The sequence below is a fragment of the Nicotiana tomentosiformis genome, chromosome 2, assembly GCF_000390325.3.
Source record: "Nicotiana tomentosiformis chromosome 2, ASM39032v3, whole genome shotgun sequence".
Lineage (NCBI taxonomy): Eukaryota > Viridiplantae > Streptophyta > Magnoliopsida > Solanales > Solanaceae > Nicotiana > Nicotiana tomentosiformis.
In genome coordinates, this window is record NC_090813.1 from 54,000,023 (window position 1) to 54,012,780 (window position 12,758).

Here is a 12,758-nt window from a genome sequence, read left to right on the forward strand (position 1 = left end):
TGAGCTCTTTTTTGAAGGAATTAACCAGAACTCTATCTTGTCAGTATATAATATCTACCATGTGGGTATCATAGAGTATTGAAGAGTATTTTTTGTTGAAGGAATGAACCTATCCTCTATGAGACCCTGTTAGCATATGCTATATACCAGGTTAGTATCATCGAGACTCAGTATTATCTTGGAAGGAATGCCACATTATATCATGTCAGTATATGGTATAAACCATATAGGTATTATAGAGAACTGAGTGTACTTCTTGAAGAAATGAGACCTCTATGATACCTTGCCAGTATATGATAATATACCATGTGAGTATCATAGTATGCTACAACAATATACTTCAATTACTACTAATATACTATTTTTCGTATACTATATGCTAGAGTAAGTTATTTTCTGATAATTAGTATAAGAAAAATTAAATAAAATAAAAAGATGTACTACATCAATTTTTTTTTTACTGATATAGTAAAAAAAGAGAGAAAAAGAACAAAAATAAAGGAGCCCAAAAGATGTGTAGAATTAGATTATGAGAAAAAATAGAAATACATAAAAATAATTTAAAAGTAATAAAAATAATATTAGAAGAGGGGAAAAAAGGAAAAAATGCAATGAAAAAAGAGAAGAAAAAACATGTATAATGTATAAGTTGTTCTAATAATTGATTTAGAGAAAATAAATGAGATAAAAGATATAAGGTATATTATATTAGTTATATTAAAAAATAGTGAACAAATGTTTACTATATTAGTTATGTTTATTACTATAAATAAAGAAGAATAAAGAAAGGAAGCAAAAAAAGTGAATGTGATTAGATTATGTAGGAAAAAAAGAAAAAAAAAAGTTAAATGAAATTAGAAAAGAAACAAGAAATAAAGAAAAATGAACAAAAGAAAAGAAACAAAATAAAAATTAAGGACCCAAAATTGAGTATGGAATCAAATTATGGTAAAAAAAGAAAATAAAAAACAATATGATTGAAAAAAACATGAGAGAAAGGGAGAAAGAGCAAAAAATAACGAAAAAGAAAAGGAGAAAAAAAGAGTCAATTACCCACAAAAGCTACGATGGGTAGGAAGACTAATTAATTTTATGGGTACAAAAGTAAATGAGTACACACAAGTAATTAGTTTAATTTTTATGGGTAAAGCTCTAAAAGTCCCAATATACTAACCAATTGTTTTTAAAAAAACTGATGGGCCGCCTTAAGTACGGAATAATAAAAAATTCCATAATGGAGGAGTTACTCCCCCGGTCCACAATAAGTAACCAATTTGCTTTTTTATTTTGGTCCAAAATATGTGTCCATTTATATAATCAAGAAAAAATTCAATTTATTTTTCCAAAATTACCCTTACGTATGTATCCCTAAAAAGTCTTTTACTCCTCACATTAACTATGCTGCAATATTTAATTAAGGGTAGTTTAGTCACACTAACTATTTTTGTCTAGAATTTTATATTTCTTTAATGGGTGTGCTCAGGATGGTCACTTACTTACTGTGGACCGGTGAAAGTATTAATTAACACTTCAGTTATTACTCGAGGCAAAGAAATCCAATTATTTGCTCTCTCTCTATATATATATATATATTTGGGCAGGTCCAGCAATTGGAGTTTGGAGCTAAAAGGAAATCATCAACCAGATAATCCTCCTTTCCTCCGATAACCGAGAAGCATCAGTCGCTTTCGTATGTCTATTTTCTCTTCTTCTTTCTTTACCTTGTTCTCATTGCTACTCGTCTTCTCCTCTATTGTGTTTATATTTGACTCATCTTTGTAGTTGTAGCTTATAAGTTACGAAAAGAACATGAACTTCACAATATGGTAAAGTTATAAACCACAAAATTAGCCTTATAACATTATAGGGGAGGAAAAATAAATAGGTTGATTCAAATATTTGAAGCCTGAGAAATTATGTGTCTTATAGTCCAGAATTTAGAAGATGTACTTGTCATTAACTCGAAAAGATATACAAAGAGCCGATATATATATATTGATTCTGCATTAGATTCCTGTGAAGCATTTTGACTTTCTATTACTTTTTTAACATGAAGATATTCGTGGAAGTTTGAAACGCATCATAACCAATATATAGTCATATATATAGATCACTTACTATATTATTTTGAAATTCTGAATATTTTTACATAATTTTCGTTAAAAACGGAGCTAAACGTAACCTTTTCGATCATGTTTATGCAGGGGCGAAGGCACAAGCCGGCTTACGGGTTTGGCTGAACCCAGTAATTTTTGCTTAAATAATGTATTTGGTATTTTTAATTCATTAAATATGTATAGATATTAAATCTAGAACACGATCGTTAACATTTGAAATCCAGAAGTTGAAATTATGGCTTCGACTTTATGCCTACGTCTTAAGTAGTATATATCAATCTGGTTCCAGTTTACTTACTCTGTACATTTTTTGTAGAAGCCAGTGCAGACAAAACTATAATGGCGGAGAGATCTATACGCAACGAATTTCCCTCAGCTAATGATCATTTTGAAGATGAACAAGGATCTCCAAATGATCAAATTAGTGACGTTGAAAGTCAACCTCCTCCTATTTCCAGTCGGCAGCCTGTACTACTTGTTAGTAGTAAGTTCACTGTTATATATTCTCTTTTGTTTTTGGTCAAAGGGAAAATTATAGAGCAGTATATATTAAGAACTACGTTACAGAGTACTGGTTAGATGGGGTACTTTAATCCCCCTAAAACAGGTATGTTTTGTTCTAGTATAAGGCATATTTTATTCTAGTATATCAATATTACATGCCAAAAAGTGTCTAATTATTTCAGTTCATAGAATGTCACCCCAAAATACATCGTTTGCAAACACAACTGCTAGCATGGTAGTTCTTCCTAATTTTTTTAATTTTTCTGCTTCCTTTGCCAGTGCATCGGCCACTCTATTCTGCTATCCGTAACTATGTCTCACCATCACCCTGTCCATCCTTTGGATCAATAACCTATATTAACATATCATAGGATCATAAGTTAAATTGCCTATCTCACCATCACCCTGTGGATTAATAACAACATTATTACTTCTAGAGGTACTCATCTTTTGTTCAGCAATTTGAAGGCCCTTCCCCACCAATTCCCCAAATGCCTGGGTTGAGTTATATATTCTCCATATGCATGTGTAGATTCACAAATCAATTAATCTTGAAACTTAAACATAGCTAGTTTATTTTATTGGCAATTCAATTCCATGTGTATTTTATTCTCGCGAAAAACAGAACTTTTAGCAATATAGATACCATATTAGTTGTTATTCACAATGCAATGGGATAGGTGTTTCAACTTATGTGAACTATACCTTATAAGATTGTTTTGAATTTGTTTTTTTAAAACTTAGAAATAATTTAATTTAAACTAATTTATTTCTACTTCTTTATAATCTTACAAATATATAGCAAATTTAATTCCGTTTTTCCTTTTTAGTAACTCTTTAACTCCAACCTTAAAACCACAAATGCAAGAATATTTTGATATACTAGTATATATTTTTATTTTTAAGAATACAAATTTTAAAAGTTTTTTTCTTATTAAACTTCATGGCTAGTTGAATGAAGACACAAATAAATTGCAACGGAATGAACAGTTAGCCACACAAGCAACAACTTGTTTGGAGGGTTGTTACACATTGTTTCTTAACGTATATTATTGTATTGTAATATATCGTTTGATAAATACAATGTTTGGATAGGTTGTAGCATTTGCAATAGTTTCATGATATCACGCACCAGCAATATGAAGAATAAACTTATAATATTTTAAAGAAAAATTATGATATGGATAAATTTATTATACAAAAAGATAAGATAAATAATAAAATAAAATTATTTAATAATAATAAATGGTGAAATAGAAAAAAAAGATAAAGATAACAACGCCACGTCAAATAGGTTGTTATAAACGGTGACATATTTTGTTATTATATAAATAACGTATTTAATACAATAAAATTTGAGTCACTTGAAATTACTTAATGAATTGTTTGACGATCCCACAATGAAATCGGTTCCCGAATTCGTCAGATGAGGAGCGTCCTCGTTCTTCAGATGTTGCTTCACCACCGGCGTCACCGACGATACCGGCGCCGGTGTCAGCGGAAGGTTTTTCAGATCAAGTTGTTGAGAATGTGCTAGAGAACTTTCTCTGTTTCCTCATTTCTTTCATCAGGAGAAAACAATCTCTTGTCGATCAGATACAAGAAATATCCCTTGACTTTCCCCAATTTTGTGCAAATGTGCCAGAATTTGGGTGGATCTTCCCCAATTATCAGAAAAATCACAGCCCAAGCAAAATCGAAATATCTAACCCTAACCCACTTTATAAGATCTACTAAATTTCTTGAGTAGGGCGATCCAAATAGTCTCGAAAGACAGAGGAATATGTGTTGTTATACCAGAAGTTTTTTCTGTATGCAAGTATTCAAAAGTAAGGGAAAAACAAATTTATGCTGTCATGATACATACATATTGAGTTGCCTTAGAATTACGTAATCACGAAGCTTCTCAATTTTTAGGAGGCAACAAAATGAAGTATCTTACCGTATATCAAGTTCTTTATCAAGCTGCTCTGAAAGATAATTGGAGAATTGCTGAACCTATCCTAAAGAATGATCCAAGTCTTGCTCGTCATAAGATATCAGAAAAGGGTGAAACAGTTCTTCACATTGCAGCTGCAGCAAGGAGCACCTTATTCGTACGAAAGCTAATGAATCTGATAGAAAAAGAGGACTTGGAATTGCTAAATGACGAAGGAAGTACGGCTTTTCATTTTGCAGCAGCGTCAGGGGTTGTTGAAATTGCTAAAGCAATGAGGGAGAAGAATGTGAAGTTACCTAACATCCCCGGTGAGGATGGTTTACTACCAATCACTATGGCAGCTACAATTGGGAACAATGATATGGTATCATACCTTTGTGAGGTCACAAGTCTTGATGTGCTACAACAAGTACGCTATGCACTTCTTGAAACCGCAATCCACAATGAGATGTATGGTACGACGTCTCCGCTTACCAATATAGTATTTGATTGAGCACGAAATCTAAAATGTTAATTTGATTTATATATTATATACTAATGTTAGTGGAATAAAATATTAAGATAGTGATTGAACCGTTATTCTCGATTGATAAACACTACATCAAAATTTGAAATTTGAATAATGTAATATATTTGATTGTTTAAAAGTTAGAGAAGTTATAAACTATACAATTGAAATAGTTTAATAAAATTAAATTGGAAGCTAGAAATTTTTTACAGAGATGAAATGAGATCAAACATTTTGCATTCTGAAAATGGTACGAGTGTCATATTGTTATGTCAATATATGTATAGAAATCACATTACATATACACTCGCTTTCTCTCTGTCTCTCTCTGTTTTTCTTAATGGACTATGTTGTTTCGTTGATTATTACTTTTCACTATTCACTTTGAAACGCTCACCTTTTAAGAAGCTAGTCGAGTACTGTTGAGATATGTATTTCTATCGCTAAGTTAATTTATTTTATTCAATTTTTTTCTTGCAGATGTGGCGTTGAATTTATTCAAGAAGGGAGGTGGTTTGGCCACTAAAGTGTTAGAAGGAAATGCATCAGTCTTGTACGCGTTAGTTAAAAAGTCTTTAGCAATCAGTAACCAAAATCAAGAAGGGAACTGGGAAAGATTCATTATACGAGCTTGTTCTCCAGTGTGGGGAATGTTTACTAGTGCAATTTCCATTGCTAGGATGCAATTCACTCCATGTAAGATAACTTTAACTTAGACTCTTCATGTTTCATTGGTACTAAGTAGACACAGTAGAAGTTGACACGTTGGGGCAGTATAGCTGAATTAATGAAACTGGTATCAAAGAATGATGAGCTGGTAAATCATTTTCTTTAGGGTCAAGATATGTTTTGTTGACTAACACCACTATCTGAATAGAAATTTAAAGCACACTGAGGTTTTATTATGTGCGTTTCTGGGCAATATGGTATGATCTTTTGACTGGGATGAGTTCTGTTATGGTCGAGAGTAGATATCATAACTTCTTACTTGCCCTTACGTGGATGCAGACATACATAGATCTTTTACATACGAGAAGAAAAAAGAGCTAGATGGTCTTACCTAATTAATAAGTGCCTTTGCTGAAAAGGGTCACACTACTCTATGTCCCAATGGAGACAAAACATTAGGTTATTTCTTCCTGTCTGTCTAAGTCTTGGTGGACAGATTTACTCAACAACTGTGCTGGTGGGAGTAGCAGGTATCTCGTGAAAATAGTCAAGGTGCACGCAAGCTGGCCTAGACACCACCCTTATTTAAGAGAAAGGGTCACTACCCTATATGCTGCCTCGCAAGCAACTCTCTTCCTATTAACCATTTTATGTTTCCGAACAGTTTAGGTAAAATGGACTTGAAGCATTAAATGCTCAAGGATGGAAACAAAAAGACAAAGAAAAATGTACTATCCGCTACTAGTTATGGGTTTAAGAAGTTGTCAAATAGTCTAGATCGTAGAATAGTAGAAGAATTCTGATTAACTTGAGCTAAAAAGTCCATACTTGAAATGATGATCTAAAAAGTCCATACTTTGAGCTCAAGGAAAATTTTGAAATAAAAGTCAAAACTGCAAATTATGGGGTTTGTAAAACCAAAAAGAATGTCAATTATGTTAGAATGTTAGTATGTTCATTTATAGGGTCAGTGTTAAGTTAGTCGCTCGACGCTCATCAAATAAATATAAGATGTCAATTATATCTCACACCTATAGATATGTATGTCTTTTGTTCCATTATCATCCATCTATTTTTATCTATCTTTATCCTCTCTTCTCTTATTGTTATCTCAAATCTCAATCGCATTTTATGTCTTAGGTCTTAATTCTTCGATAATTCTATTTTTTTCTCATAACGACTTGGTTTATCTTTTAAATGAAAGAAGATTCAAGAAACTAAGAATCATTATATCACGAAGGTATTTAACTAGCATATTGGGCGTGCACCATTTTAATCCCAGTATGTTCAAAACTTCATACTACATAATTGGAATCTATCTGGCAATCCCGATAGGTACAAAATGATGTCTTTTGGTGACAAAAATGATTCTACCACTTGTTAAGTCATACAAAATGATGTCTTTTGGTGATTGGTACTGGCACGCTAACATTGATCCAATAAGGGCAAACCTGCAGTCAGATTCTTAGCCTAAGCAAATTGGTCAGTGTCTTTGTAGAGCTGCTGCATTAGTCTCATCACTCGGGCTGAAATCATGGATTCATGGTGCCATAGATATTCTGGGATCTGAGTAATGAATCGGAATTGTTACCTCTTATAGATGTTCTGGGAATTCTAGCCAACATAGAGAACTTTGGAATGTAGGCAATGAGTTCGATCTCTAATGGGTCAGTGGTCAAGTTTAGGTGGATGCACTTATACTTTCTCTATGTTGTTCGTAGATGAATTTTCTTACATACTGGTAAATATTGGGAAAACTCACCTTATAAAAATCTTGTTGTAATTATATCGATGAGTCCATTAATTTCTTTTTCCTCATATTTATATCAAGACGGAGCTTCATATTTGTTCTAGTGCTAATATTGCTTCACATTTTAGGCTTCAGACGGGTTCAGGTACTTCCTGAAAAATCTTTACTGAAGAAGCAAGCTGGTCTACTACTTGAGGAGCTCTGGGCAGAGTTTCAGAAATGTGCAGGGGATAAGCTATTTGATCTAGTGGAAAAGTCAAAATTACTGCATTCTGCTGCAAGAGCAGGAAATGTAGAGTTTCTAGTTGTGCTTATTCACAATCATCCTGATCTCATATGGAAAGTCGACAAAAATAACAGAACCATTTTCCATGTTGCTGTTTTACATCGAGAGGAAAAAGTCTTCAGTCTTATACACCAAATAGGAGCAATTAAGGACTTAATCACTCTAATAGTAGATAATGATGGCAATAACATTCTACATTTGGTTGGAAAGTTAGGGCTGGCAATTAATAAACAGAAACTTGGAGAGATAGACGCCCCGAAAAACAAAATTGAGCAGTCAGTGCCTTCTGACGCTGATAATCATGTATTTTTAGAATCACTTCAGCAGCTGCTGTTGCGACAGACAGAGGTCATTAAACAGATAACAGAGTCAATGTGTGTTAAGGTACAAAACTCTTTCTTATTGTTTATATATAAGCATATTTTCAATTCTCAGCCTCCATTTCCCTTTTATGATCTCTTGTTTAAACTATACATGTTCCCATCTACCAGCCCAATTTAATATGATATAGGAACTATTATATAATTAAAGCGTCCCATTTTTGGGTTATCATTGTTCAAATAATTACTCAGTACTACAGGAAGAAGAGAAGATTATGCCGCCATCATTTCTCAGGGTATCTGGAGCAGCTCTTCAAATGCAAAGAGAGATATTGTGGTTTAAGGTGAGAGATGACCGTATTACGTTTCTAATCTCTTCCATTTTATTTTTAGTATCAAAACGTACATTTTAATGTTATTTTAATGTGATATGAGATTCTTTAATTTAGCATAACTTTTAAGTAGAGTTATGAATTTTGTATTATGCTAGCTGATAATCATCTGACTGGAATGCTTATTGGCTAGGAGGTGGAGAAAATTGTTCCACTTTCATTCCTCAGGATGAAAAACAATGATGGGAAAACCCCGAGGCAATTATTCACAGAGGAGCACCAGCTATTACTCAAAGAAGGGGAAAGGTGGATGAAAGACACTGCAAATTCTTGTATGATTGCTGCAACTTTGATTGCCACAATGGTGTTTGCTGCTGGCTTCACACTTCCAGGCGGTAATAACAGCGATTTAGGTACCCCTGTAATGCTAACATTGAAGGGTTTTTCAGTTTTTGTCATATCAGATGCAGTAGCACTGTTCAGTTCAATTGTTTCCATCATTATGTTCTTGTCCATTCTGACGTCTCGGTACACTGAAGATGATTTTCTTGTATCATTGCCTGCAAAGTTATTGTTTGGACTCACGACACTCTTTGTCTCGATAGTTAGCATGCTCTTGGCTTTTGCAGCAACCTTCTTCTTGGTCTATAATAATCATATGGCTTGGCAGCCAAAGCTCATTGCTGCTTTTGCTGGTGTTCCTGTAGCTTTATTTGGGTGTTTGCAGTATAAGCTATGGTTTGATGTGGCAAAATCGACATACTGGTCCAAATATCTTTTTAGACCGGGAAAGCACAGTCTCTATTAACAAATCCTTCACTACAGAGAAGCGGGCTACATCTTTTATTGTTAATAAGATGCTGCAGCAGCATTTCACATCCTAGGTCATAAGAGAACCAGGATTCTTGTTTTACAACGTGATACCTTGTTCTAAAGAAGGAAATGTAATGTTTGTGCATGGAATTTTGGAACTTTTTTCTATAACTGCTATTTGGGACTTGTAATAGGAATAGCACATTTGATTTCTGTTCTGAAAATATTAAGTTTGATTATGTAATGCTTTATTAAGCTCATTTTTTCAGTTAGATAATAATGAGCACTGCAGAAATGTCTCATAATATATCTTCGGATAGTAGTATTTGCAAATTGCATAAGCAGTTTTATCAAGCAATAGTTACATTTATTTCATATACCCTAAAACAGTGATGTTTTGCTAGTCTTCAAATCTTTTCTTAACGCTTCCTCTAATTTGTTTAATCTCAAGTCCAACCGGTTATCTTAGTTAATTCTTCGATTTATTTATGAGACAATACGTGGTTAAAGGCTGATTACCTATAAAATGCATAAAATCTTTCTAGTCATATCTCCACCTAAGTCTAAACAAATAGCAATATACCCCTCAACAATAATAACGAAATAATAATAACACCAAGAGATGTTGTGAGATAGATATTGATTCCTAGGGATTAAGAATCCTAGGGAGTTGTTCCACTTTTGATAGGTATTATGCAAAGTGAATCTGGATAGTCAAGTCAGTTGATTATCACATAATTATACCCCCAAAAAAAAAAAAAAAAAAATTTTAAGTACTATTATATCACATGAAAGCCAGAAAGAGGAAAAGAAAAAGAAACTAATGGTAGGAGAGTACGAGTTCTTTTTTACTTGACATCTATGTCATATTTCCCATTTTCTAATTAATTACTACATCAGAAACAAGGACAAGAAATAATTCATTTGAGCCTATGGCTCTAAAACTTACTCCTTGATTTCCTTCTTCTTTATCATTTTTTTTTTTGTTTTACAAGACGCCAAACCAAAAGGCTAATCTTCAGAACAGAAATTAAACTGATAATAAGAGAGAGAAACTTGTATAGGAATTTAAGGGACGGCTGCTGGGGGTGGAACAGCAACATTCGGAACTCCAGGGATTGGAAAAGAAAATGGGTTATTATCACCAGTACCAGGAATTCCAAAACCAGGCAATCCTCCTCCTGATGCGGGTGGAAACCCAAAGTCAGGAAATGGGAAATTGAAGGGTATATTTGGAATTCCATCAGAAAAGGGTGGAAAATTGAATGGAAAAGGAAATCCTCCAATGTTTGGTGTAGCTGGAGAAGGAGAAGCTGAATCATCCTTTTCCTCCTTAAATAAGTTGTCATTTTCCTTTCCTTTCCCTTGGTAATTATTTTCCTCTCCTATCTTAGACTCCCTAAGCATCCTTTTAGCATTACAAACACTGGAAAAGTGAATTAAACAAAGCAAAGTGACAACACTAACAATCAACTTGACAGAAAATGTACAAGTCATTTTCCTTTCTTTTCTTTGATATAAAATAGAAAAGAAATAGACAAGAGTAATGAATATTGGCTTACACTAGTAAGCTGTTTATATAGAGGGATTGGAGTTCAAAGGGTTAAATTCTCAGTGTTAGTAGTTAGTATCTTTTGTTCTTTTCTACTCCTAGTATACTTTTGTTGGTTTGGTTTTTAGCTTTGTTATTGACTAAGAGTGTAGTATAAGATTGTTTTAAATCTATTCACACTTAAAAAATATGTTTTGCCAGCTACATCTTTTTATCCTTTTTTGCATTTGCACTTAATGATGATGGTTAAGGATATAATCCTAATTAATCCACTTTGACGTTTTTCCTGCTGAAGCAAATACGAGTTGTTGGTTGCTGGAGCATTAATGTTACTACACCAGGTTTTCAGAATGATGGTAGTTAGAAAGAAAGAAAAATTGCCCTTGATACTTAATAGTAGGATTTAATATTTTTCCTCTCTTATAGTGTTTCATTTGTCTATAGGTCACGAGTTCGAATCGTAAAATCACAGCTTTTGAGGTGCAACTCTTCTCTCGATCATGATTGAACGCGAAATATACTGTGTACCAGATTGTCTTTTTATTTATTTATAGTGTTTCATTTGTTTGAAATATTCTTCAAACACAGAGACTTTAATTTATACTAATAGTTTGTTAATTGTTACATCGTTGGAAGAGTTTCAAAAAACTAAAAACAGTACAAGAGGCAAGCGATTAAATCCAAGTAAGCATTAAGGTTAACACTATTTAATTGTTTTAAAAACTTGATGTAGTAAATGCTGGAGGAAAGTTCTAGTTTCGGTGGGGAAGGAGGCTGGTAGTTTGTACTTGCAGCTTGTTTGGATGGTCGATACGTATTGTATCGTATTATTAATTTAAATATAATATTTGTTCTGATTGTTACTTAAATTTTATTGTATTATATCGTTACATAACGACAAAAAGTGTCACTTCATATAACGATCGATTTGGTGTAGTCGCGTCGTTTTCTTGTCTATTATCTTGCCCTTCCTTATTCTATTAGATAATCTTATTTTATTCTTTACCTTACCTTTTATATAATAATTCTACTTCGTACTTTACTTTTTCTTTGTAATATTGCAAATTTATTCTTTATATTGTCGGTGCATAACACAATAAAACGACTACAAATAATATAATTTATCCAAATATTACGTGAAAATAGCACGTGCTAGCTAGTTTTCGGACTGGTAATTCAAAAATAGCCAGCGTTTGCAAAGTCATTGAAAAATAGCCACTATTTTGTTGCAACACGGAAAGTTCCAGCATAATATACTGGAGATTGTTGCACATGTGTATGAACTTTCAGCATTTTATGCTGGAACTCCAACACATGGAAAGTTCCAGCATAATATACTGTAGATTGGAGCACATGTGTATGAATTTCCAGCATATTATGCTGGACCAGTATATTATGCTGGAATTCCAGTACATTATGCTGGAACTCCAGTATATTATACTGTAGAAGTATATTATGTTTGAAGTCCAGTATTTTATACTGGAACTCCAGTATATTATGCTGCAATATTTTCCAGATTTTGAACAGTGTTTTTGTTCAGATTTATCTTTATATGAAAAGTGACTAAATTTCGATTACTTTTTGAACCGTGACTATTTTTTAATTACCACTTGTAAATCTAGCTATTTTTAAATTTCACCCAAATATTACATACAGCCAAACGATTCAGTACAATACACTAAAACACTACTGTTACAGTTTAATTTTGTGCAATTCAAGAGAGAATAAACATTTGTCTCATTTATTGAGACGGTGGACTAAAAAAGAGAACAAGCATTTTCTTGAAACGTGTATCTTATAACTTTTAAATAGAAAAAGTTATAGTAGCATAAATTACTAGTGATGATTTTTTTTTCGTCTTGTAATTTGAAATATGTAAGCTATTTGTTTTACGAAAAAATTGTTAGTGTCACATTTAATTATTTTCTATTTTAGCTTGCGTTTTATTTACTCAGTTAGATGTGTAAG

The 12,758-nt window shown here is 32.8% G+C and overlaps 1 protein-coding gene across 3 annotated transcripts; it reads left to right on the top strand.

Annotated features, from left to right (window-relative positions):
• The first annotated feature begins 1,612 nt into the window (after positions 1-1,612).
• On the top strand, positions 1,613-9,498 carry LOC104117858 (protein ACCELERATED CELL DEATH 6-like). 3 transcript variants are annotated; one of them, XM_009628983.3, is made up of 9 exons: positions 1,613-1,690; positions 2,205-2,245; positions 2,434-2,601; positions 4,539-5,015; positions 5,549-5,764; positions 7,616-8,157; positions 8,354-8,437; positions 8,619-8,838; positions 9,055-9,498. In XM_009628983.3, exons 3-9 carry the CDS (start codon positions 2,457-2,459, stop codon positions 9,231-9,233), a joined length of 1,863 nt encoding a protein of 620 aa, XP_009627278.1. In that variant the 5' UTR covers positions 1,613-1,690; positions 2,205-2,245; positions 2,434-2,456; the 3' UTR covers positions 9,234-9,498. The 3 variants fall into 3 exon arrangements, with proteins under 3 accessions (XP_009627278.1, XP_009627274.1, XP_009627275.1); XM_009628979.3 differs by having other exon boundaries at positions 8,619-9,498; XM_009628980.4 differs by lacking the exons at positions 1,613-1,690; positions 2,205-2,245; positions 2,434-2,601 and adding an exon at positions 3,972-4,450 and having other exon boundaries at positions 8,619-9,498.
• Positions 9,499-12,758: the final 3,260 nt, after the last annotated feature.